Source organism: Penicillium coprophilum (genome assembly GCF_028826855.1).
Source record: "Penicillium coprophilum strain IBT 35676 chromosome Unknown utg000006l_segment0_segment0, whole genome shotgun sequence".
NCBI classification, from domain to species: domain Eukaryota; kingdom Fungi; phylum Ascomycota; class Eurotiomycetes; order Eurotiales; family Aspergillaceae; genus Penicillium; species Penicillium coprophilum.
Window position 1 is genome coordinate 2,746,442 of NW_026622725.1, and position 23,590 is coordinate 2,770,031.

A 23,590-nucleotide genomic window follows, 5' to 3' on the forward strand; every position below is an offset into this window, starting at 1 on the left:
ATTTCCGAATCGATAATGCAGCCCAGGAAAGTGACATCCTGATATGGGAACGGTTACTTACTGCCTTGGCGAAGCCAAAGAGATAGTGAAGTCCAATATACTTACTGTTTGCTATATACGTCTAGCATGTTAAATGTTAGAAAATGCTAGCGAGAATAAACAACAAACAGCTATGGATATTGTCTCATTAAAAGTATCAAGTAACAAAGTCACTGTGTGGGCTGAAGAGACCAAGACAGTGAATAGTCGGAGAGAAAATGGAATAAAAGAATGAAAGAACATACTTGAAAGCTCCACGGAATTGCCTTAGGATAGGAAAGGACCATATAGGCTTCACAGCAGTGATATCAGTCATGAAGTGATCAAACAAATAATGACTATGGTTATGCTAAATGGGGTCTCTAATGCTATAGTGGTTATAATCTATTATGTAGAAGTGTAAGTACCACATATACGACGTTTGACTACACATTAGAAGGCACATTGAAAGGCGCAGCGGATGGCAACTTTAAAGAACACTCGAAAGATAGACCGAAAGACAAACCGAAAGACACTTGGAAAGACAGCTTGGAATACATATCGAAAGGCGACTTGAAAGATAGATCAAGGGGTATAATGGAAGACGTATCAAAAAAACAAACCAAAAGAAACATCGAAAGATACGAGAGACATATCAAATACCACATCAACAAACAACCGCCACTATGGACATGTTTCAACTATCCACAAATATGTACATTAGTCATAAAACTCCACTACCACTTGGGCAACCTTCTCACTGTGGAGCTATTTGATCTGTTGATCCCGTAAAAGCCGTGCTCGAAAAGAGAAAGTCTCTCGAAAACTCCAGGTCCATATCCAAATCCAAATTATGAAGCCTGTTCTCCCCAAAATTCTCCTGGGGCTGTCTCCCCGGGAAAGAATCATCTACCTGATTTCGTTTCGACGCACTGCTACACTGTGATTTCGTCGGGCTGTTGCGGTTAGCTTCTGCCAGTGGCTTTCTCACAGAGCGAGACATGCCACTGGCCGGAGGTGGAGTTTTCGTCTTACGACCTGCAGCAGAGGGAGTACTCGAGTCATAAGGCAGGCTTGTTGACTTGCGGTTCCCTCTTGGTCGTTTTGGGGTAGGACAATTGAAGTTGGAGGTCATGGATTCAAATGGCTCTGCTGACTGTGTGTCATCTTCACCATCACTTATGGTTTGCGGGATCCTAGCAGCCGGAGTGGCGTTGACGGAGGACCTGGTTCGTTGGTGGTTCGAAGGGGTGTTTGACTCGGGGGCGTTGGCCGAGAAGCCCATCACGCCCATTAGACGACCGATGTGTTGTTGTGCTTCTGAGAACTCACGGGCCTTGGCAGCACGTTCGTCTCGTAAGGCTTGCACCTAAGGTTAACGTCAGATTGTGCGGATTTTGCATACATAAGTGGTATGATTACCTTTCTCTCTAGGTGATTGATCCGTTTGTCTTTCGATTGCACATCTCTGGAAGCATCAAGAGCGGCAGCTTGCATAGTAGCTTGCAATCGACGATTTTCTGTCTCATGTTTTGCTATCTAAAAATCCAGCAAATGATTAGTCTCACCCCTACACAAAATTGATGCATGTGTAGACATACCTCAGATATCGCTCGAGAAGCTTCGGCTTCGTGATCATATTTCAGCTGTTCAATCTCAATCCGGGACTTTTTCTCCAACTCTTCCAATGCAGAATAGAGCCTCTCAACTTCAACATTCTGTTGTGCAACCTACAAAGAGTCAGCTCAGTATCAAGCATTTTACATTGAATAGTATCAGCAAACTCACCGCTGTTTCCATAGATCCCAGTTCCTTTCGCAACTCTTCCTCCTGGGCTTGGAGGCGGTTCACGTCATCTTCTTTCTCATCAGCAAGAAGTTTAGTCTGTTTCAATGTCTCTGTAGCACTAGCAAGCTCTTGTTTCAGAGAGCTGGAGAGTTCAGACAATGTAGCACTTTCGCTCGATACTTGATCGAGACTCTGGCGTGTCTGCTCATTTTTCATTTGCAAACTGCACATTTCCTGCTGAAGCTCCTCCAGTTGATCATCCTTTTCAGTTAAAGTAGCCATCATCTCCAATTCCTTGGAGCGGGCCTTTTCCTTTTCAACAAGCAGTGTCTTCTCGGAAGTTTGTTGCTGCCGCTGAATCTCTTCGCGCGCAGATTCCAGCAATGTCTTCAGCTCATCGGTGTATGTGTATTGACCTTGAAGGAGTTGTTCAACATATGTTTTCTCGTGACCGAGTTCAGCAAAACAGTCGGATAAGCCCCTTGACTTGGTTTCAAGCTCTGTATTTTGGGCTCTCAGTTGCTCGTTTTCACTCGCATATTTGTCCCGTTCTTCCTCGGTAGCTCGTAGGGGTCCCTCAACATCATGACAACGACTCTCTAGGTCAAAGCACATATCCTCGATTTTTCTCATCATGCTGTCGTGAGAGCTCTGAGCATTCTGCATAAAGAGTTCGGTAACCCCAGAGCGCCAATCACGATTTATCTGAGTTGACGAGAGGCCATGTCTGTCGCGCAAAGCAAGGGAGCCACGGAAGGCGTTGGGACTTGTTGTTGAGAAGGCACACTCGATGCGCGGCATCAGCTGCTCCACTCGTCCCATAAAACATTTCATGATGATGTCGCCTCTTTTTTGCTCTGAAACCACGTTGTAAAGTTTTAGTAGAGATAGGAAGAGCTTGTTTTGCTTTGTGTATAGCTCAGATCCACACCATGATCCACCACCGCATTGGCTTTCGCTTGGCTGTTGGGGGAAGTATTCCATCATCTCCCCAAGAACTTTCCTCAAAGGGGCCATGGAGTTGTTGACACTGGAAAGCATAATTTCGGGATGTACTTCTTGCACACCAGCTAGTATAGAGAGCGCTAAGCTCAATGCTGCGAGCTGTCCCATCCCCAACCATTTATTACCCCGTAAGACATCGAAAGTAAAGGTCAAAAGTTGACGAGTGGCAGGCTCCCCAGACCCCTATTTATGTTAGGTGTCAAATGTTGTCCACAGCCAGAAGCTCTTATACTTACTGCTAGAGACTTTGCGAGGCGTGTAGTCAGTTGATAGGGCATCCTTTCCATGGTCTCTTGGCTATTCTCGGACAAAAGGACCTTTAGGCCAAGCTCCTGTAGCTGGGATGGCAATGAATGTGCCGGGAGAAGTGTGTGCAAGAAGACGATTACCTATTATCAGGTGATCAGCATCTCGCCTCGATAGACAAAACAACCATAACTACCATCGTTTGTGTTTGACCATAAAGACCATCTCTGACAGCCTTCTCGCACAGCTTAGCAATCTTAGGATTGTTGCCTGCTATCCAAGCCTGTTTCTGCTCAGGCTCAATTGCGTCGGCGATGCAAATGGCCAACCGAATGCTCTCAGCCGCCTGGGGCGGCGCCAAATTGCAACTGGATGAGCAAGCGAGTATGACACGCAAGACAACCAAGTCGAGTGTTTTGAGGCCGCGTTTCTGGCCAAAGAAATGCTTAATACTTAGAAGCCATGGCGCTTCTGATCCGTGTTGATTTTGAGATGTTGTATTTAATGCCGTCGCGATCTGCGCAAAGGTTGCCAGACAGAGGAGGTTGCCCATATGATCGTCAAGGTTGCGCAATGTTTTGGTAAATTCCACCTGCAGATTGGACATGACCTCGGACGAAATATCATTCAGGATCCGTGGCGAGCCTTTGAGTCCTGAGATGACTGTGTGAAGAGGTGCTACGGTCTCAACGCAGGGATTTTCTGCCATCATGCTGACCAGCTTCGTGATGAAGGCGGCAGTCCTAGCTGGTGGCACAACACCCGCTGGCAGGGATGATGAGAATAATGCGATACATGCCGTGGAATACTGCAAGGATTAGCCGATGCGCTTCATCTAGCATTTGGCTTCAACGAATGAGGCTCACCTCGGCTCCTTGAGTGTCCAGGGCCTTTTCTAGGAATGCGTCTAAAATGACCGGATGTCGCTCGAGTATCGCATCTCTAAAGGCACATGTAGATGCTAGGACAAACATCAGCAATGTCAGACTCAAGTTCCAATACAGCTTCCATTGGACACAAACCAAAAGCCGTGATCAGAGGCAAAGCGACACGCGATCGCGACAAGGCTTCGATCAAAACATCAGCCAACAAGCCTACTTGACAGGGCTTGGATAATGCCCAGGCGCCTATTGTTGGAGGTTGGGTTTGTCGCACCAGATCATGGAGATCCTGTATCATTAGCTTGTATACTACAATGCCAGTTCGATCGACTTACCTGTAACGAAGGCACATAAGGCGCAGTGACTAGACGCTCTACCTCGCGCACTAATTGAGCGAGTTGCCCTGCCATTTTCAAATTGCATCGATGTCAATTTGGTGGATATAGTTACGCGATGCAGTTTGACAAGTCTGATGTCGACGTGTACGAGGTTCTCCCCTCCGTTGCCCCGTCAACCGACATCACTTTTTCTACTCCGGATGTTACACTTTCACTATTCGCTATTCTATACTCTATATTCTACTCTATATACTATACTCTATATGTTTTACTCTATACTTTATATTCCATATTTTATTTTCTATATTTTATATTCTATACTCAATATTCTGCTAATTCTTATTCTAGCTCAAACGCCATAGCTACAACACCAATCCAGAAAGGGGGGATTATGTTGAAATAAAGACATGCCCTATCAAGGCCAAAAAGACAGCCCTAGAGAGGAAGACTTATATATTCCTGAAAAGGTATCAAGTTGCGATCTGCTCAAAAAGGAAAAACCCGGAGTTCTCGCCCGACTCCGGCTATTTAATTTGCCCCCCACGTTCAGCATCTCCACATTTTCGGTTATGGCCTGCGATAGAGCGGAATTACGGGACAGGGATGCTAGGGATTCTAGGGATTCTAGGGATTTTAGGGAATTTTAGTGAATTTTAGTGACTAGAATATGACTGTACAGACAGTATGCACTAGTGCGATTCTTTAGAGTGGGGGACACAAACGGACCCGGCCAAGAGAGCCCATCGAGACCCTGAGCTTTCTCGGCCGAAGTCCGACACTTACACAAAAAGCCCGTCACATCATGTCGGTCCGCAATATCGACATTCCCTTTTCCTTTCAACGACTTGACTCTTTCTCTTCTGTTGAGTCTTTTTATAATCTCTGTATATAATTCTCCTTCATGATGCGACCAGTTCTCCGGGTCTCACGAGCCCTGCCGGCTCCGGTTTGCCGGCCCCAGGTTTCACGCACTATTCTATCTCGCGGTGCTAGATTGAACAGCTCCACTGCCGGGAAAACAGAGACAGAAAGCACAAAAGAGAGCAACTCCTCTACTCCACCCTTTTGGACTCCGGCCAAGGCTCTTCTCGTCTCCGCATTTGCTGCGGGGTTAGGTTACGGCGTCTCCTCATATACTCAGACATCGACACAGACACCCAAGAAGCCTCAATATGGCACAGTGAAGGATTTTGAAAAGGTAGATCCTTCAATTGCATAATCTCACACACATCCGAGATCATCCAAGGCTGACACTTCCCCCCAAGGCCATCAGCGAGCTAAGAGCCAAGCTCGGTGAAGACACAATCGGCACCGACGAAGAAGAACTCCAATCACACGGCTACTCAGAATGGTCCAGTTTGAATGCCGACCGTCTCCCCGTCGCAATTGCATACCCCAAATCCACCCAAGAAGTCTCCGAGATCGCCAAGGTATGCCACAAATACCGCATGCCGATGATCCCCTACTCTGGCGGCTCAAGTCTGGAAGCCAATTTCTCCGCCCCGCACGGCGGCATGACAATCGACTTTGCATTCATGAACAAAGTCCTCGAGATCCACCCCGATGACATGGACATCGTCGTCCAGCCCTCCATCCAATGGATGGATCTGAACGAGCAGATCAAGGACACCGGAATGTTCTTCCCCGTCGACCCAGGCCCATCCGCCATGATCGGCGGTATGGTCGGCACAAACTGCTCGGGCACAAACGCCGTCCGCTACGGTACCATGAAGGACTGGGTGATTAACCTCACCGTCGTCCTGGCTGATGGCCGCATCATCAAGACCCGCAGACGTCCCCGCAAGACTTCCGCCGGATACAATTTGACCGGCATGTTTGTTGGCTCCGAGGGTACGCTTGGTATCGTCACTGAGGCTACCTTGAAGCTCGCGCCCCTGCCGGAGTTGACTCGTGTTGGAGTTGTCGCGTTCCCCACTATCCGGGATGCGGCCTCGACTGCGATGCAGCTCATTCGCAAGGGCGTCTCGGTGCAGTGCATGGAGATCATGGATGATGTCCAGATGGACGTTATTAACCGCGCTGGTGGAACTGGCCGTGAATGGAAGGTCTCGCCTACACTGTTCTTCAAGTTCTCTGGAACCGTCGCCGGTGTCGAGGATAGTATCAATCTGACGACTCAGCTCGCGAAGAATAACAACGCGCAGGGCTTCGAGTTCGCTCGTGATGACCGCGAGGCGCATGATCTGTGGTCTGCGCGCAAGCAGTCCCTCTGGAGTATGCTGGCGCTCCGCAAGGAGGGATCAGAGGTGTGGTCGACTGATGTGGCTGTGCCTATTTCTCGACTTCCTGATATCATTGGTAGGACCTCTCCAAAAAAAACCTACTCTGTTGCATGTATACTGACTCCTTTCAGAAATCTCCAAGAAGGAATTGGTCGACCTTGGTCTCTTCGCCAGTATCCTTGGCCACATCGGCGATGGAAACTTCCATGCAAGCATTATGTACGACCGCAACGATCCCGCTGAGAGGGCGCGTGTCGAGAAAGTAGTGTACGATATGGTTGATCGTGGACTGGAGATGGAGGGCTCGTGCACGGTAAGTCGTTCATTTTGGAGAGACTAGAATATCAGCTAATTCAGTACTATAGGGCGAGCACGGCATTGGCCTGGGCAAGAAGGGATCTTTGAAGAAGGAAGTCGGACCAGACACCATTGATGTCATGCGCAGTATCAAGCGCTCACTGGATCCGCACTGGTTGCTTAACCCTGGCAAGATCTTTGACTATGATGCCGAGACACCGGGTCCAGGACATTGATTGTGATTTAGCGTTGTACACATTTTAAAGAAGAATAAACTTCTAGGCTTTCCGGTGACATGGTCCAAAAATTTGAATTCAATTCTCATAACGGTGATGTTTGCTCAGAGCCTAAGACCTGAAAGTATCGCTCGAAGAGAGTCGCACTCCACTGACACCCAGTGCCTGAGCTTGGTATGTCTGTAGGCTCACTGGCTGGTTCTATGTGAGATGAATTGTCTATAGCGGCCGGGGCAGCCGCGGCAGCGTTCGCCAACGCCCACATACGGGGAATATGTTCTTGGGCTTCTGATTGCACGCTCGGCATCTCAGAACGAGAGTTCGGGACTCTGGGCTCCAGCTCGCCTAGGGAAGAACGGGAAGAAATAATATCATCCTCTCTCTGGCGCTTCAAGGTTCCCATACCAAGCTGCTGATATGATTCTGTACCCATGGTGTGTGGTTCTTCGAAGCCGCTGTCGTCATCTGGTGATGCACCCCATTGGGATGGATTAATTCGTATCATATCCCGAGAAAACAGCGCCTTCGTGCGGAGTTCCTCAATATTCTCCCAGCGATAGTCACGTCTGACATATTCGTCCGTCCTCAAGTAATCGTATGTCTCATTGACCGCGTGCCATGCCGAGTCCAACACATCACCTTTTGGATCCAGGGAAAGATTAATGAGCAGACATGTCAAGGCATCCCACTCATTATGGTCTGGGAGACTCCAAAGCCATTGTTTGCCTTTTTTGTAGCGCTTCAAAACCGCAATTCTCTGCAGAATCTCCGTGCAAACCTTTCGGAAGCTCACATGGGTGAGTATAGATTGGTCTTGTCTCGCCCGGGGTTTGATCACTGCTAGTTTGAGCTTTGCGAGTATCAAATTGCTGGAGATAATTGTAAAATAGTCTAGTGCGATACTTGGATCTAGGTGCAATAAGTATTGCTGTTCGACTTTCTCTTTGGTGAGATCAATCGCGGTGGATTTCTCTGGAGTTGATAAAACCGGGTAACAATTCTCTTCACAGAACTGGTCGGAGAAGATAATCTTGCGAGCAAAAGTGCTGATCTCAGATCTTGTGAGACTCAACATCATCTCTGTTTTCCCGCTGCAGTTCCGAGGCGGCTCTTTCATATCAGGGTCGAGACTTGCATCGTTCACGTTCGATGGGAGTTTTGTGTCGAACCATGACTCTAGTATACGCGGAGTTGTGCCACTTTCCTCTGCGGTACTAATATCGAGAATATAGATCTGCCACCAGAGTCGACGCCGCATCTCGACTTCAAAGGGTGGTAGTCTTGAAGCGAATGCATCGCGATGCAGGCCCATTTTGAGGGCAATTCCAATTGCATTCCCCAAAAACATTCTAATGTCTGATCCTTTATCACAAAACCGACTACAGGCCTAAGCAATCGTCAGATAATACCAGACCCCTCTGTCTTTCAGGATCACATACAATGTATATGAGAAAGGCTTGCAGGACGGTCATGTCCGATGACTTCGACAGGTCGGCTTTTGCAAGGGAGCTTTCAACGCCGGCGCGATATCTTGAGATGTTAATGGGATGACCTTGGGCTTTGAACCGGACACATACTTCTTCAATACTTCGTCTTTGTCTTCATCAAGCTCAACCCTACAACCTTCCACCGTCATTGTTGCCACAGCAGCATAACAAATAGCGAATATCAAACACTCCATGGGTGTTGCAAGGGCTTGCCGAGACTGTGTGTTATTCAATATCTGTTTCTGTACCGTTGGTCCATGCAGAATCTTGAGAATCGGTTCGACGTTCTCCAAGTATTTCTGCCATAGAAAAGATATCACAATTTGGGGAGGGAGAGTATATTCAATAGCCGACGGCGAGAATAATTTGAAGAAAGATAGACCTTGGTTTGAATCGTTTCCACCATGTCCGTGATTTTCATAGGAATGATGTACTATATTATGACCATGACTTCCACCAACAGATAGCAATGAAGATTGAGTCTGCAGAAGTTCCTGTAGTTGGGAGATGCGTTGCTGGAAATGATCTAATGTACGCTCAATTCTTTCAATTCGAACTGTCACATCATTGCTAGATCTTTGACTCTCGGTAATGGTAGGCTCCGCTCTTGGTGGCGCGTAGCTGCATTGTATCTTGACTTTGACGCAGTACGAGCAGGGCAGGGATCTGTCACATTTGATTTTGCGTCGACGACATTCTAGACAAGAACGCACTGCAGTGTTGGTTGAATAGGACATTGGCTCGAAATTTCTGCTCGGAAATGTAATGATGACTAGGGAATTGCAAAGGTGTAAGTCACAATATGAGCAAGTTGTTGATACGAGGCTGTGAGCTGATTGGCTAGAGCGGAGCGGCGGAGGCCCCAGTCCGCATTTCTAAGCGTAAGGCGGGCGACGGAGTAGATCGCCATATTATCTGTCCCTTTTGGAAGGTTGTTTTAGAGTCATTATTAGGGTTATTTGATTCGTTGGAGCGGAGCAGCGGACTTTTCAAGGTTCTACTCTGTATTTACGTGCTAGGCAACATTTGCATACACAGTCTGTGATATGAAATCAATGTCAGATAGAGAGAGCAAATCGCGCAGGACTTATACATATAAATATCTCCTTCCATCCTTGGTGTTGACTATTTTTCAAGCACGAAAGCGCAAGCATCTCCATCCAAGATTAGAGCTTTATCTGTAGCGCAACAACCCAAAATGGCAACTTATCTGAAGCACGTTGCAATTATCGGTGTATGTCAATCCATAATTAATGTATACATATTACCGCAGCTAAAGACTTGGCAGGCCAGCGGCAGTATTGGCAAAATCATCCTTGATGGCCTTGTTGCATCTTCCCATTTCGAAATTACCGTCATCTCGCGCAAAGACAGCGAGGCAACTTTCCCATCGGGTATAACTGTTCTCAGAGCCGAATACTCAGATCTCGGCCTCGAGGCTGCATTCAAGGGTCAAGACGTCGTCATTTCGGCGGTGGGTGCCAGTGCATTTGGCGAACAGAAGAAATTTGTCGATGCTGCCATCCGCGCAGGTGTCAAGCGTTTCATCCCCTCTGAGTTCTCGGCAAATAGCCAGAACGATGCTGTGTTACAGCTGCTGCCATTATTCAGGCAGAAGAAGGAACTCATCGAGTACCTCAAGATTAAGGAGGCCGACGGATTGACCTGGACGGGGATTGCTTCTTCCGGCTTGTTTGACTGGGTAAGTCTTCCGCAGCAAATTGGGGATTTTGATTCTTGGGCTTGAGCTGATCAGTAAATTTCCAATAGGGTCTTGCAAATGGATTCCTGGGATTTGATTTTGCCAGTCATACAGCTACTATCTGGGATGGAGGGGACAAGAGTTTCACTCTAACGAATCAGAAGGCCCTCGGTGAGGCTGTTGCCTCTGTTTTGTTGCATCCTCACGAAACTGAAAACCAGTTTCTGTTCATTGCCTCGGTTGAAACAACTCAGAAGGATATTCTTGCTGCTTTGGAGGAGAAGTCGGGGGTTGGATGGATTGTAAACAGAACCACCACCGATATTCAAGTGGGCGAGGGAGTCAAGAAGCTTGCTGCCGGGGACTTTAATGGTGCTCTTGCTCTAGTTCGAGCCACTGTTTTTGGCAACACCCCTGGACTTCGTTCAGACTATGCCAAAGAAGAGAAGCTGGCAAACAGTGTGTTGGGACTTCACATGGAAGCTGTCAGCGATGTTGTCAAACATATGTTCAATGAATAGATCAAAGTCAAGCTATAAGCCATATCACATCCACTTGTTGAGTGGCGTTTCCTTTTGACCCAAGGATATATGACGTTCCATAGAAAGATATGCAAACGAACCAAACTTCGGGGGATTAGACTTTGACAATGGACCCATATATTCTGGCCAATCGGGGAGCCCTGTTGCTGTCCGAACACAGGCGCTGACATAAGCGCGGGGCAAGGCAATTGGCTGAGAGCGATATCGCTGTCGCGGTGAAATGCTACAAGCCTTCAACCCTATCACCAGCGAAGCGGTACGTACTATTGTTGTTTTACATTGATATATTGCTATGAGATTCCCTTGGGACTCTGAATCAGGTGGTCTATGAGATCTTCAAGCTGGCAGAGCCTCCTATATACTGCATGCGGGGCTCTGGAAACGCTTTGACTCATACAGGCCTCTGGTGGTATTGACCCAATTCGGAATAGAGCAGTTGTTCTTTTGTATATCTGTTGATTGATCAGTTTTTGACTTATTGGAACCGTTGGTTTACTAACTTACCCAAGGTCTATACCCGGTTTCATATAAAACTCAAAAGTGAAATGACTCCTTCATACCCAAAGAAGAAGTGCGGTATGTGCTCAAATTTTACAAGTTATCTTATGCATCGTTCGATCCTAACATGTTACAGGTGTTCTCGGTGCCACTGGCTCCGTGGGCCAGCGCTTTATCCTACTGCTGGCAGACCATCCCTTCCTTGAGCTTCACGCTGTGGGTGCTTCTGAGCGCTCAGCTAATAAGAAGTACAAGGATGCCGTAAATTGGAAGCAGTCTTCTCCCATGTCTGAGAAGCTCAGCAACCTAGTCATGCGTGATTGCAGGCCCGAACAATTTTCGGACTGTGACCTTGTCTTCTCCGGACTGAACAGCGATGTTGCAGGCGAGACTGGTATGTGACATCAGGTTTATCAGACTGAACCATGTGCTGACAATTCACGCAGAAATGGCATTCATCAAGGCTGAGATCCCCGTCTTCTCAAATGCAAAGAACTTCCGCAAGGACCCTATTGTGCCTTTGGTCGTTCCTACTGTGAATCCCCAACATTTGGATCTGATCCCTCACCAGCGCGAGAAGTATGGTCTCAAGAAGGGCTTCCTGGTCTGCAACTCCAACTGCGCCGTTATTGGCATCGTCATTCCCTTCGCAGCTCTCCAGGCCAAGTTTGGCCCTGTCGAGGAAGTCGAGGTTTTCACCGAACAGGCCGTCTCTGGAGCCGGCTACCCCGGTGTACCTACCATGGACATCCTGGATAATGTTATCCCGTACATTAGTGGCGAGGAGGACAAGCTCGAGAACGAAGCCCAAAAGATTCTGGGTACATTGAATGCGAGCGCCACCGGTTTCGACGAGCAGACTGGTCTCCGCATCGGTGCCACTTGCACCCGTGTTGGCGTCACTGACGGCCACATGGCATTTGTCTCCTTGCGTTTCAAAAACCGCCAGACTCCGACCGCCGAGCAGGTCAAGGAGGCTCTGCGCGAGTACAAGTCCGAAGCACAGAAGCTGGGTGCTCCTTCCGCACCAGAGCCCGCGATTAAGGTGTTCGACGAGCCCGACCGCCCTCAACCCCGTCTGGACCGCAACATCTCCGGTGGATACACAGTGAGCGTTGGCCGAGTTCGTGAGGGTGCTCCAGGTGGTCACTTTGATATCCGATTCGCTGCCCTCTCTCACAACACCGTTATTGGAGCTGCTGGATCATCCATCCTCAACGCCGAGGTTGCTGTCATCAAGGGCTACATTTAAGCTAGTTACGAAAAGTGGAATTATCAGCGCATGTCACATAGATACAAATTTTCGTACAAATGAATTAGATCTCATTGGTCGCTATTCCTAAAGGGGAAGTTCACGGGTGGATCAGGGCCCCGAATGAAGATGACATAAGCAAGCGTTGGAAACCCACTAGTGGAGCCTGATTGGTTTGAGTGGAGAATAGGGCTCACAATAACCACACACTAAGCGAATTCTCCTCTGATTTGGATCATCACTTCGCGGCTTGAGCCTTCTCTTTCGACACTCCGACCACCTCACCTTCAGTCGACAAATCAGTCAAAATGCGCGGCCCGTAAGTGTCATGAGATCACCCTCTACATCATTCTGCACACTGGCATCGTCTCTCTGCTGGATTACGAGTTCAGCCAGTCACTGCGAAATTGATCGAAAATTTTCTCGACTTGGAACATCATCACTAACATCCATGTTCTTTACAGCGGAAAGCACCAGAAGCGCCTCAGTGCGCCCTCGCACTGGCTCTTGGACAAAATGTCCGGAACCTACGCGCCCAAGGCCTCCCCCGGTCCCCACAAGCTCCGGGACTGCCTTCCCCTGATTGTCTTCATCCGTAACCGGTACGCACGCAACACCATGAATTTCTCGACACGCGACGAACACCCACTGACGTTTCTTTTGTTGATAGTCTCAAGTACGCCCTGAACGGTCGCGAGGTCAAGGCCATCATGATGCAGCGTCTGGTCAAGGTTGACGGCAAGGTCCGCACCGACACCACTTTCCCCGCTGGATTCATGGACGTCATCTCCCTCGAGAAGACCGGCGAGCACTTCCGTCTCATCTACGATACCAAGGGCCGTTTCACCGTCCACCGCATCCAGGCTGAGGAGGCTGAGTTCAAGCTCTGCAAGGTCAAGCGCGTTCAGCTCGGCAAGGGCGGGATCCCATTCTTGGTTACGCACGATGCGCGAACGTGAGTTCCACACTCCACAAGTTCCGTGTCATTCAGTCGTTGGACCAAGCTTTGGTTGATCGGCGGAGGACAAGAGAACTTGGAACATCTGTTCCATCTTTCTGGAAACAGTAAGATACCATTCGATCAGGACATGGTTTTGCTAACTTGGCTTTTCGCTCTACAGCATCCGTTACCCCGACCCTGCCATCAAGGTCAACGACACCGTCAAGGTTGAGATTGCCACTGGCAAGATCGTCGACTTCGTCAAGTTCGACTCCGGTGTTGTCATCATGGCCACTGGTGGTCGCAACATGGGTCGTGTTGGTGTTATCACTCACCGTGAGCGTCACGATGGTGGTTTCAACATCGTCCACGTTCGCGATGCTCTTGACAACCAGTTCGCTACCCGTGAGTCCAACGTCTTCGTCATTGGACAGGACAAGCCCTGGGTTTCCCTCCCCAAGGGTAAGGGTGTCAAGGTACGTTACAATCCCCCCATACTTGTTTATGAATTTACTCTAACATCATTTTCTAGCTCTCCATTGCTGAGGAGCGTGACCGCCGCCGTGCTCACGAGCTCGCCAACTAAATTCACAATATCTCATGATATTCGTGGAGTAATTGGCAGCTTAAAACAAACCCTAAAAACAGTAGCTGGGAAACGGCGTCTTGTCTTGCTTAATGGGCTTGAATAATGCTTTCTCGTAGGTTTCGAACCATAGCAAACAAAACAGGAACGGGTTAACCGCTTTGTTTCCGAGTGATATGATACCATTTGACGTTACCTCTTTTTCGAATGACTTAATGACCGTATATTTATTCTGTTTCTCTTGATCTTCAACACTCTTCCTGGGTGATTAGGTCATATTTTGTTCGAGCCTCTCTCGACATATTGTTCTGCAGTCATTTCAGGCGTATTCTCAGTCATGAAGATCAAGAGAAACGTAATTCTTTTTCTCATGTAGTCAAGCTGGGAAAATTCATCGTCACCGAAATGTCACTAGAGCGTGAATCTGTTAGCACCTAAGTATTTCGCCCTTAGACCAAAACGCTACTGCATACCAAAGCTCCGAATGATCAAGCGCAAGCCGTTCGAAATTGCGACCCAGCGTCTCAACGGCACAGAATGAAGACCCAGGATATGCACCTCGATTTGATTACAACACTAAATGTCCATCATTTTTAATCTAATTTCAATATCCTTACGGAATAGAAATCAAATCCTTGAAATCTCAAAGTACACTTTCTGACCATAGTCTAAAAAATAAACACTGAATACATTTGTAGATCCCGCTCCAAGAAATATATTGCCTCATACTCATCTCCGCTGCCGTTAGGTCGAATGGATCAATCCAGAGTACAAACGCACTACCGCACGTCGGTTGATCCGATGCAGTCCTCCCGTGTCGGTGTACGATTTACACGTACAGGAGAAGCCTGTGGCGATCAACAGTAACAATTCGAAGCAATTGACCTTCTCGACAGGTGTTCTATGTTGTAATTCGCCCCCTCATGCATGATTATTGGCCTTCACCCAAGAAGCGCGAGTCGCTGGTAGGAGACGATCATCTGCAGAGGTCAGTGGCGATCATGAAGTCAGAGGTAGTGCATCCTAATTGATTTGAGTATGTATTTGAATTATGATTCACATCCACACATGTTTTGTCATAGAAATCGAGGTGTGTCCAGCGTCTGGAACTAGCTTATGCGATGCAACAGCAGAAAGTGTCCGATGTGGAGTTATTGCAGGTCTGCTTTGACCGCCGGCCGAGTCATCGGTCTTATCATTCCGCACTCCATACAGAGTACAGAGTACTGTATAGGTATATATAGATATGTATGGATTGTGTGCGATTGACAGGACTATTTATGGAGCAAAGTAGGTACATACATATACTTCCAAATTCCGCCGTACAGTCAGGGCTATTTATACACGGGATGTAAGCGAGGATATTGCAAAATAAGAAGGAAAAGCGAAAGGCCAAGAGACTAAGGATAACCCATCTCCGGTGTCGGATTGGGGATCATCTCCTTCTCTATTGGGAAGGGCGGTTCTGAATGATTATAGCGGCTCTGGAGACAATGGCATAGGGTGGGCGCTTGGTCCGTCCAATTCAGACGCACCTGCCACACCATTTCGGGGGATCACGGGGTAGATATGTAGTAAGGGGGTGAGAGAGACAAGCGGCTCACACGTCCAGTCCTTGGAAGTATGTTTTCCCTCGAGAATTTCTCCGATAGCCTATCATGGGGTGGCATGGAGTGGCGATCGTGGAAACGAATGGGTGGGGGAAGAGAGGATAATCTGATAGATCTAAACTCAATCCTAGTACTCGGCCGTCCCACGTTCGGATATCCACTGGGGACAAGTTCTCCGTGTTCCAAGCGCCATGCTGTTGGTAATATGCACGACAGGATGGTGTATGATTCCTGACCCGTCATTTTATGCAGCGTGGAGAGAGGTGAACTGGTATTTTGCAGGGGGTGGAAGCGGTATCGGACCCGGGAAAATGCAAGATGGATGTAGTAACTAGTACCCAGGTGGCAGGGGGGGATCTTGCCTTGATGCGATTATATCGCTTCATGGCTGCATGGGTGGCTGGCTGTATGGAGCTTTGGCTAGCGTGTTAGCATGGGAATTTGGAATCTGAGCTACACGAGACGCAGGAATGGACCATACTATATGGGGGATGCAGAACAATGCAGTTGTTGTGGATTATTCTTAGGGGAGTATCCCTGAGAGAGTGGGTACTTTTGTTCGAATGCACAACCGATCAATCGATCCATCGAAGTCGTATGAAGCGCCGGCGATCTGACGCGACATAAGTGGAGTCCCGGTGTAAGTCCTGCACATGAGGCCAGATATTGCATTCTAATTGTAGCGAGTCAGTTCTTATGTGTCGGAAATGCAAATACTGGGCCTAGAACGAGGGTGACTAGCAGCCTCTGCATATGCTGCACTTACAATTATTCTAGAACTTGTTGAGGATACATACGAGATACAATCTGTGAAGCTCAAGAAATAGACGAGATGTCTATGAGATATCAAACTTTGAGCGTGGATCTCGGGAGATCCGCCCCAGTGCCTTGGAACTGGGAGAAAGGGATTTTCACGTGGAAGGACATCTAGTTTGCATGCAAGTGATTGGTCTGGAGAATATACCCTTCGTAGAATTACTTACATATCTTGTACTTTATTCCTGCAACATATGCTTAAGAAACAAGCTTGGAACTACGTGGAGATTAGGGCTCACGTCACCGGCAGTGAAGATTTGACGAAATATCCAACTGTCAATAATTGAGCTTGTAATGTTTGGTATAATTTGACATACCATGGTCTAGCGGTGTAAGGGAAATCTTGCAAGGATCAAGTCTAGGATTAGATGATTTTTAATTGAACGAGAACGACAGACGCTGATCTCGCTGGATATTCTGATATAATAATGACACCGTCACCCCGTCTACTCTTTTGGGTCAACTTCAATCCCGATTGTTGTCTGAATTGGAAATTTGTCCATACCTGATGTGTTGATGCTTCTGTGTAATCCGTACTCCGTAGTTAATATCTCATTCTCTTGCACCAGCAGACTTCCATAAAATCCAGTTCTCAAAAGTTCTTTCATAGTCCACGAGTTGATCGACGGGACTTGGCATTGTACGGCCACTACTTTAGCGCCCTGTAAGTACATATGAAATCATTGGTCTGGACCGGGTTTATTCCGTCGAGAGTGGATAGTGGATATGTTGTATATCGCCTCTTGACCGACTAATTATAAGCTTCCCGATTTGAAACTTCCAGAATAATCCTGAAAGATTGACCGCTCAATTATCCACTTGTCATATTGTTAATTGAGCCAAATCTATTTCCCTTTCTGCAGCCCAACGGCCAACGGGTGTTCGGCATACAATCTCGGTAACAGGCAGAGAAGCCCAACTTGCAGATCTTTGTTCACTTTCTCCCTTGATCCTAGAGAGTAACCCTACAATCTTGATATTTCCCCCCCTTTTTTTTTTGTCAATTTCCACTTCCCGTCGGGAAAGCCTTCTAGTCTAGAAACTAGGATGAGTGCTCCGGTTGTTAATATGCCCAGAGGTCTCTGGTCCATTTTCGCTCGTGATGTGTCGAACGTGGCGGAAGTAACAGGGATACAGAGAAATCCCAAGGTAGTCTTACGTTTAAAACCAATCACCCTCACCTCTCCGGACAACCCGCTTTATCATCTGTGCGTTATTTAGTTTTTATTTGATTTCTATTTTTCCTTTTCGTATACTCCCTTCTCTCACAGCGCGTCTAACATACACCTCTCATCCCTGCCTTGTAATTACTCTATTCAAGCGCCGTGTTACATGAGAATCAGCGCCTGATGTGTTGGCCTTGAATAAATTTTTTTCCCGATGGTGTTCGCATAAATGCAATCGATCAGCCCAGAAGATTCGGCTTTTGAACCGCCTCCCCAACCCTTTTTCACCCCAGGGGATAGGCAATACTCGACACTAAAGAAAATCACCATGCCTTCTCAATCCAGTATGACAATATCAGACTCGGGGCTTTCTTACCCGTCAATCTTCCAACTGAACTTGGAGATTCCCGCCTTTTTCACATCCTATCGCTGGTGGGAAGACGAGGCGACCACTGTGTTCTGGGCATTCGATATTCAAGAAATTAGTCGTGTCATCCAATTCGGGCTTTTCTACGATGAAAACTTGCCGAGAACTTCGCTTTGCGCTCGAAACGTGGACACCATTGATACCTTTTTGATCGCCCTATCCAAGCCCCATGAGTATCAGCTCCTTGGAAATCTTTCGCATATACAGAGGGTGGAGGAGATACTGCGCAGGTCGAGTATCTCTCCTTTTCAGGCGATTCCTTGGAGTTGGCTTCCACCGCAATCAAGCCCTACCCTAGATGCACGGGAGATCGCTACCGCAATTGAGGCCGAGAGCCATTTTCACTTTAGGCAGGTTGCCTTTGAGGAATTCGTACGTGCTGCTCTCGGATACAATGCTGTCTTTGTCGAGTGGTTCCTACAGCAGCACACATCTCTGTATATTATTCTCCGGGACCATCTGAGCGCCTATCCGGAGGACATTCCTGTGTACACAGAAGTGGAAAGGGTACGTTCGGTGAAGTTCTTCTGCTTCAATCTACGGACTATTACATAGAGCTTGAGCTGACTTCTATAGCATCTCCGATCGCAGAGTCCATTTGCCCACCGAGCACTTGTCCACTGCCTTCAGGCTGTGCGACCTGGTGGGAACCGTGAAATGCCCAATCTCAGCACTGCTGGATTCGAATTCATCGCAGGCCCTATTCAGGCGTTGTTCAAGGATCAACCAGGAAGGCTCACTGCTATGCTCAAGACTTTAAGCGTTCTGGCAATCCGATTCCGCCGACAGTATATCCACCCTCGTACCATGGATTGGAAAACTCCATTTGACACCTCTATTCCTTTCCTCGACGATTGTCTCGAGTCTACATCTCCAACGGACTTGGCCCGCAGCATGAGAGTTCTGGACGAGCACCATTTCGCCGAGTTGACACGGCAAAGCCTGATAACAGAAGACGCTGTCGTGAAACGATTGCAGATTCAATGGCGTGCACTGAGTGCTTCTGTCTGGGAATGCTGTGCTGCTCTTCCAGATCTACTTCCATATCTGCAAGAATGTACCAGGGTAAGCAGTCTTTACCCCAAAAGTCGCCGAAGTCCCAAAGGTCAAAGCCCTCTAACTGTAAAACCTTCTGAACAGTCTCTCTTAACAACACGTAATTATCATTCTCTTACGGCTGTCATCAAAGGCTTGCATACCTACTCCATTCTGACCGCACCCGCCGCCAACGAAGCCACCGCCCCAGGAAACATGATTACACTCGAAACTCTGATTCCACAAGAAATCATCTCCCTCATGAACCCGGCTCAGAACTTTGCCGCCTATCGCCAACACTACCAAAGCTTCCCCGGCATTCCTTTCCTTACGCCTCATATCCGCGATCATCAACAAAATGGTGAATCCGCCCTTCAGCCGGTTTTCCAGTACCTGCAGAGCACGCAATAAACCCAAAGAGGTCACCAGATCATCGGCCTACTTAGGCTTCTCTCCGGCTTTGGCTCCGGTGAGAGGGGACAGAAAAAGCAACTCATCTCGGTGTGTGCTTGGCTTGTGTGGCTGCATGTGGTGAGACCGCCTCGCGTGGGCCGTGTGCTAAATATTGTTTCAATTATTTGTTTGTCTATGTGGTCAGCAGCTGATGCATTGATGGTGTGTTTTCCTTGGCAATCTTATGATGGGGAGATCTACACCAGATGACCTCGAATGCTATATTTCACCTGTATTTCTACTCTGATACCCATGCTAGCATCGGGCAGTACCGGGGAGTCCGGCGTTGCATTATGCTAATATGAATCTAATTATCTAATTTTTTTCCTGGTGACTTCCAAAATTCTATTGACACTTGCATAGTAGTCGATGCTCATTGGAACTGAAAACGTAACCAGACCAGCCCGTTTCATCCACCCTAACGCAGTCAAGCAAATCCAAGCATAGCAGCAGATCCTCCCAGCCACACCCTACGCACGCTCCTACCTCCTCTATGCGCCGACCCAAGAGCCTACGAATCATATGAAGCCCATTACATCCGAAGAGCCGCCTCGAGAAAGAGTAGGACCAAAGTCAAACCACGCTGATATGCAGTCTTACGGCAAGGGAGAGGAGGTCGGAGCCCCATGCCCCACCCAGAATTTCTTTGCCCTTTTTTTTTGACTATCCAAGTAGAGATGATAGAATACATATAGTGGCCTAGCCAACCAAAGCAGCAGGTCACACCTCACTCTCGTTTTGCAGCCGCCTTCGGCGCTTTCGCATAGCCAAATATGCCCAAGAAATAAGCGATTCTATTGATGAACAGGAATGTTGTGACCCCGATGTTACCCCAGGTCAAAGCGTTCCATGCCGCAACGTCTGAAAACGCGTCCCAACCCATCGCCAAGTACGTGGCGTAGACATGGCCTACATCGGCGATGGCCAGCCCGACTAGGTAGTTACGTAGTACTCTTGGCTCTGTCGTTGCATGGCAAACACCTACGCCGACTAGAAAGAGTAATGAGTAAGCATTGCCGAGTTGGTAGGCGAGCGCGACGCTGCTTGGGTGTAGGGTGGCCGGGGCTGCAATGTTGGGTGTTTGCTCGGCGATAAAGCCTTGGAGATTGTAGAGTGGATAGGCACTGCCAAGGGCTCTGCATTCAGGATGGTAGGATCAGTATTATCCTTGCATGGACAAAGGAAAGGGTTGGGCTGATCGTACAGTGAGATCGGCTCAAGGACGCCGAAGAGGATGTGTGGCCATGTTGGGAAAATGGTGGGCATTTTGGGGACCTGTGGCGTTCAACGTTATTCTTTGTTTGTGTCTTCTCAATTGTTGTGCTTTGGCCCTGACTGTAATTCTTTCGGAGCGGTCTGCAAAACAAAGCTCCCAGTAGGGTTACCTCCGCGGAGAGGAAGACAACTCACGTTTTAGTTGCAGACCACAACGAATATCAAGTCTAGAATTTTGATTGCGTGGTAGAGTCCAACAAAATCAACGAGCGAGAGTCTAAAGAAAGACCTTTTGAAATGGAATAGCCAGGGGATCTCGACAGAATGCCAGCTGACGTAGACACCCCAGGGCCCGCTTTATTGGCATCCGTCACCGCCCGTAGCCGTTATCGCATGGATCTTATCAGAGCTTCATCTGTCCCTATGGGTGCAAGTGTCAGGGACATCCAGGATAATATGCAATCCGTGATAGCTGACCGAAATGGAGTCTGGCGCCTTACGGCCTCTCGATGAATCGCTTCTCCGCGAACTTCCTCAACTATCTCTCCGTATCGCCCCTCTACGAGAACCAGTATCCTCACGAACCCTAAGCGTGCCATCGCCCCTCGAACCCAATGCCAGTGGGGCACGGGACTCGAATAATCTATCCAATTCGAATAGCAATAGTGGAAAGATCCCTGCAAATGCAAAGGCAGGCCTGCCGACAGTTACGGAATTTCTGAACGCTGCGCGTATCAGGAAAACCGAACTTTCAGCAGACTCGCAATCAAATGTGGAACGACCCCCGAGGCCGATACTTCCGGCTTTTGTGAATCTGCGTGCCTTGGAGAAGTTTCCATTCTCGTCATCCTTCGATGATGACGCCCTCCAAGCCCCCCGCAAGCGTCGACGCCGAGACCCCCAGGCCGATTCATTTAGCGAGCATCTACAGTTGCCGATCCCTCAGGCCCAGAAGGAGCAGCGGCCTCCTCCATTCGGGCCATTTGCTATTTTGAATGGATTGAATGAGCCCCCACCAAATGCTGCCCTTCTTCCACCCATTGAGGCTGGGTCTAATATTTCCCAGCTTTTGACTAAGCCCTCTGGAGGCAATGCTGCTGTTGACCCTGCGACCTTAGTTTCAGCTCATGGGACAATATCAGATGGTCAAACTGCAGAAAGACGGGATGTTAGACTTGAAGAAGTCCTCAGAACGTCTCTCAATGGGGATGAGGACAATGACCATAATGAAAATAATGAAAACATTGGAAGTACTGACCCAGTGGATCCTGATGAGATTGTCCTAGCTGTTCGCGATGCAGAAATACCCAAGACCAGCAAGGCATTGCCACACTCTCCTGGAGAGGATACACCAATGTCTCCTAAAACTCGCGGCCGGTCCCGTAAAAACCTGAGAAAGTGGACCGAAGAAGAGACGACTACTTTACTTCGAGGTGTGGTCAAATGTGGGATTGGGAACTGGACTGCTATTCTTGCACAACCGGAACTGGAGTTCAATCAGCGAACTGCCTCAAATTTGAAAGACAGGTATGCTCGGTTCTTGGCTAGTTGTATTTTCTTATGCTAAAGCGTCGCTATGCTGAAGATTCCGAGTCTTATGTCCTTGGGCGTACCGGTAAGCAATGCGAATATACCCCGTCGAAGTCATTCAAGTACAGTCACTAATAATACCACAGTGCATCCGATCCCAACGAAGCTGCGAAACAATTACATGACACTCTTGCTAACGCCCTACTCAAAGCCAAAGCAGAGGGCTCTGAGTCAAAGTCTGAGGCAGGAAGTCCGGCTTGCAATTCACATAAACCTTCCATCTCGAGTACCATCTCATCCACGCCCGATACAGATCCCGGTAGTAGTAGCATTGCCCAATCGCAGTCGCCATCATCAGGAAACAGCACACCCGCTCCCTCAAGCAAGTCCCAAATAGCATTTGCATCTCTTGGAATCCCCGAACCACACGTCGCAAAGTCCAAACGTCGCTCCCGGCGACCCTTCACAACTGCCGAAGACGAAGCCCTCCTAAAAGGCTATGCAGTGCATGGCTTCCAATGGACCCTAATCCAACAAGATGCACGATTGAACCTAAGCCACCGCAAAGCGACAGATCTCCGCGACCGCTTCAGAACAAAGTTCCCACACGCCTATCGCGACGGCGGCTCTGTGAGCGGCAAAGCCCTCACCACCCACAACCAGGCCCAAGAGTCAGCTGCAGGAGCGTCGACACCCCGTCCCCACGCTATCAGCGCTGAACAATCTCCAAGCAAGGCTTACGCCATGACTCCAACTCCGACTACCACTCCCCACAACTCGGCGTCGAGGAGTCGTCACGCTGCTACCCCTTCGCAGTCCAATCTCGCCCAGATTGATCCCGCGCTCTTGCCCCCACCTCCGCAGGGCTTTTTGGAGCACTCAATGAATCTTCCACCCGCTGCTGTGGGTGTGCTTTCTTTCTCTTTGGATGATGGTGCTGGGGCGGGTGCTTCTTCCGCAGTGGAGACACCTTGGGAAGATAATACCCTCGCTCCTATGATTTGGGATGAATTCGCCTAATTAGAGACAAGCTTTGGATGTGCTGTTGCCAATGCATCATGAATTTTTGGATTTCTTTTGGTGTCTTTCTTGTCTTTATCTTATTTTGACTTTCATCTTTTTTTTGCGTTGCATTTTTGGTGCTCTGTGGAGCACTACTTTGTCGTCTTTTATCGTTCTTTGGTTTTTTCATTGTTGATCTATATCCCGCAGTACACGATGGTTTTTGCTACACTTTCTGTTCAATAAAAGTTTTATTTTCGTAATTCAATGTCATTGA

General features: G+C 48.3%; 9 protein-coding genes across 9 annotated transcripts; 6 read left to right on the forward strand and 3 right to left on the reverse strand.

Annotated features, from left to right (window-relative positions):
• Positions 1–775: 775 nt before the first annotated feature.
• On the reverse strand, positions 776–4,348 carry N7500_010015 (uncharacterized protein; the record flags this gene model as incomplete). Its single annotated transcript, XM_056681153.1, has 9 exons — positions 776–1,387; positions 1,441–1,557; positions 1,620–1,748; positions 1,807–2,994; positions 3,048–3,200; positions 3,254–3,865; positions 3,924–4,018; positions 4,080–4,227; positions 4,274–4,348. The coding sequence occupies 9 exons, from the start codon at positions 4,346–4,348 to the stop codon at positions 776–778; spliced, it is 3,129 nt and encodes a 1,042-aa protein (XP_056528535.1).
• An 832-nt stretch (positions 4,349–5,180) lies between these two features.
• On the forward strand, positions 5,181–7,052 carry N7500_010016 (FAD-binding oxidoreductase; the record flags this gene model as incomplete). Its single annotated transcript, XM_056681154.1, has 4 exons — positions 5,181–5,474; positions 5,542–6,595; positions 6,651–6,832; positions 6,885–7,052. The coding sequence occupies 4 exons, from the start codon at positions 5,181–5,183 to the stop codon at positions 7,050–7,052; spliced, it is 1,698 nt and encodes a 565-aa protein (XP_056528536.1).
• Positions 7,053–7,137: 85 nt separating this feature from the next.
• Positions 7,138–8,688, reverse strand: N7500_010017 (transcription factor domain-containing protein; the record flags this gene model as incomplete). The annotated part of the gene is made up of 3 exons (XM_056681155.1): positions 7,138–8,439; positions 8,492–8,582; positions 8,630–8,688. The coding sequence occupies 3 exons, from the start codon at positions 8,686–8,688 to the stop codon at positions 7,138–7,140; spliced, it is 1,452 nt and encodes a 483-aa protein (XP_056528537.1).
• A 1,049-nt stretch (positions 8,689–9,737) lies between these two features.
• On the forward strand, positions 9,738–10,762 carry N7500_010018 (aromatic alcohol reductase; the record flags this gene model as incomplete). Its single annotated transcript, XM_056681156.1, has 3 exons — positions 9,738–9,773; positions 9,828–10,241; positions 10,310–10,762. The coding sequence occupies 3 exons, from the start codon at positions 9,738–9,740 to the stop codon at positions 10,760–10,762; spliced, it is 903 nt and encodes a 300-aa protein (XP_056528538.1).
• A 241-nt stretch (positions 10,763–11,003) lies between these two features.
• On the forward strand, positions 11,004–12,533 carry N7500_010019 (aspartate-semialdehyde dehydrogenase family protein; the record flags this gene model as incomplete). The annotated part of the gene is made up of 4 exons (XM_056681157.1): positions 11,004–11,039; positions 11,293–11,359; positions 11,418–11,675; positions 11,728–12,533. The coding sequence occupies 4 exons, from the start codon at positions 11,004–11,006 to the stop codon at positions 12,531–12,533; spliced, it is 1,167 nt and encodes a 388-aa protein (XP_056528539.1).
• Positions 12,534–12,841: 308 nt separating this feature from the next.
• Positions 12,842–14,059, forward strand: N7500_010020 (40S ribosomal protein eS4; the record flags this gene model as incomplete). The annotated part of the gene is made up of 5 exons (XM_056681158.1): positions 12,842–12,852; positions 12,998–13,135; positions 13,204–13,488; positions 13,655–13,949; positions 14,006–14,059. The coding sequence occupies 5 exons, from the start codon at positions 12,842–12,844 to the stop codon at positions 14,057–14,059; spliced, it is 783 nt and encodes a 260-aa protein (XP_056528540.1).
• A 3,920-nt stretch (positions 14,060–17,979) lies between these two features.
• N7500_010021 (RasGEF domain-containing protein) lies at positions 17,980–19,524 on the forward strand (the record flags this gene model as incomplete). The annotated part of the gene is made up of 2 exons (XM_056681159.1): positions 17,980–18,585; positions 18,655–19,524. The coding sequence occupies 2 exons, from the start codon at positions 17,980–17,982 to the stop codon at positions 19,522–19,524; spliced, it is 1,476 nt and encodes a 491-aa protein (XP_056528541.1).
• A 769-nt stretch (positions 19,525–20,293) lies between these two features.
• Positions 20,294–20,832, reverse strand: N7500_010022 (uncharacterized protein; the record flags this gene model as incomplete). The annotated part of the gene is made up of 2 exons (XM_056681160.1): positions 20,294–20,702; positions 20,771–20,832. 2 exons carry the CDS (start codon positions 20,830–20,832, stop codon positions 20,294–20,296), a joined length of 471 nt encoding a protein of 156 aa, XP_056528542.1.
• A 430-nt stretch (positions 20,833–21,262) lies between these two features.
• N7500_010023 (telomere repeat binding factor family protein) lies at positions 21,263–23,331 on the forward strand (the record flags this gene model as incomplete). Its single annotated transcript, XM_056681161.1, has 3 exons — positions 21,263–22,308; positions 22,367–22,396; positions 22,458–23,331. 3 exons carry the CDS (start codon positions 21,263–21,265, stop codon positions 23,329–23,331), a joined length of 1,950 nt encoding a protein of 649 aa, XP_056528543.1.
• Between the last annotated feature and the right edge of the window lie 259 nt (positions 23,332–23,590).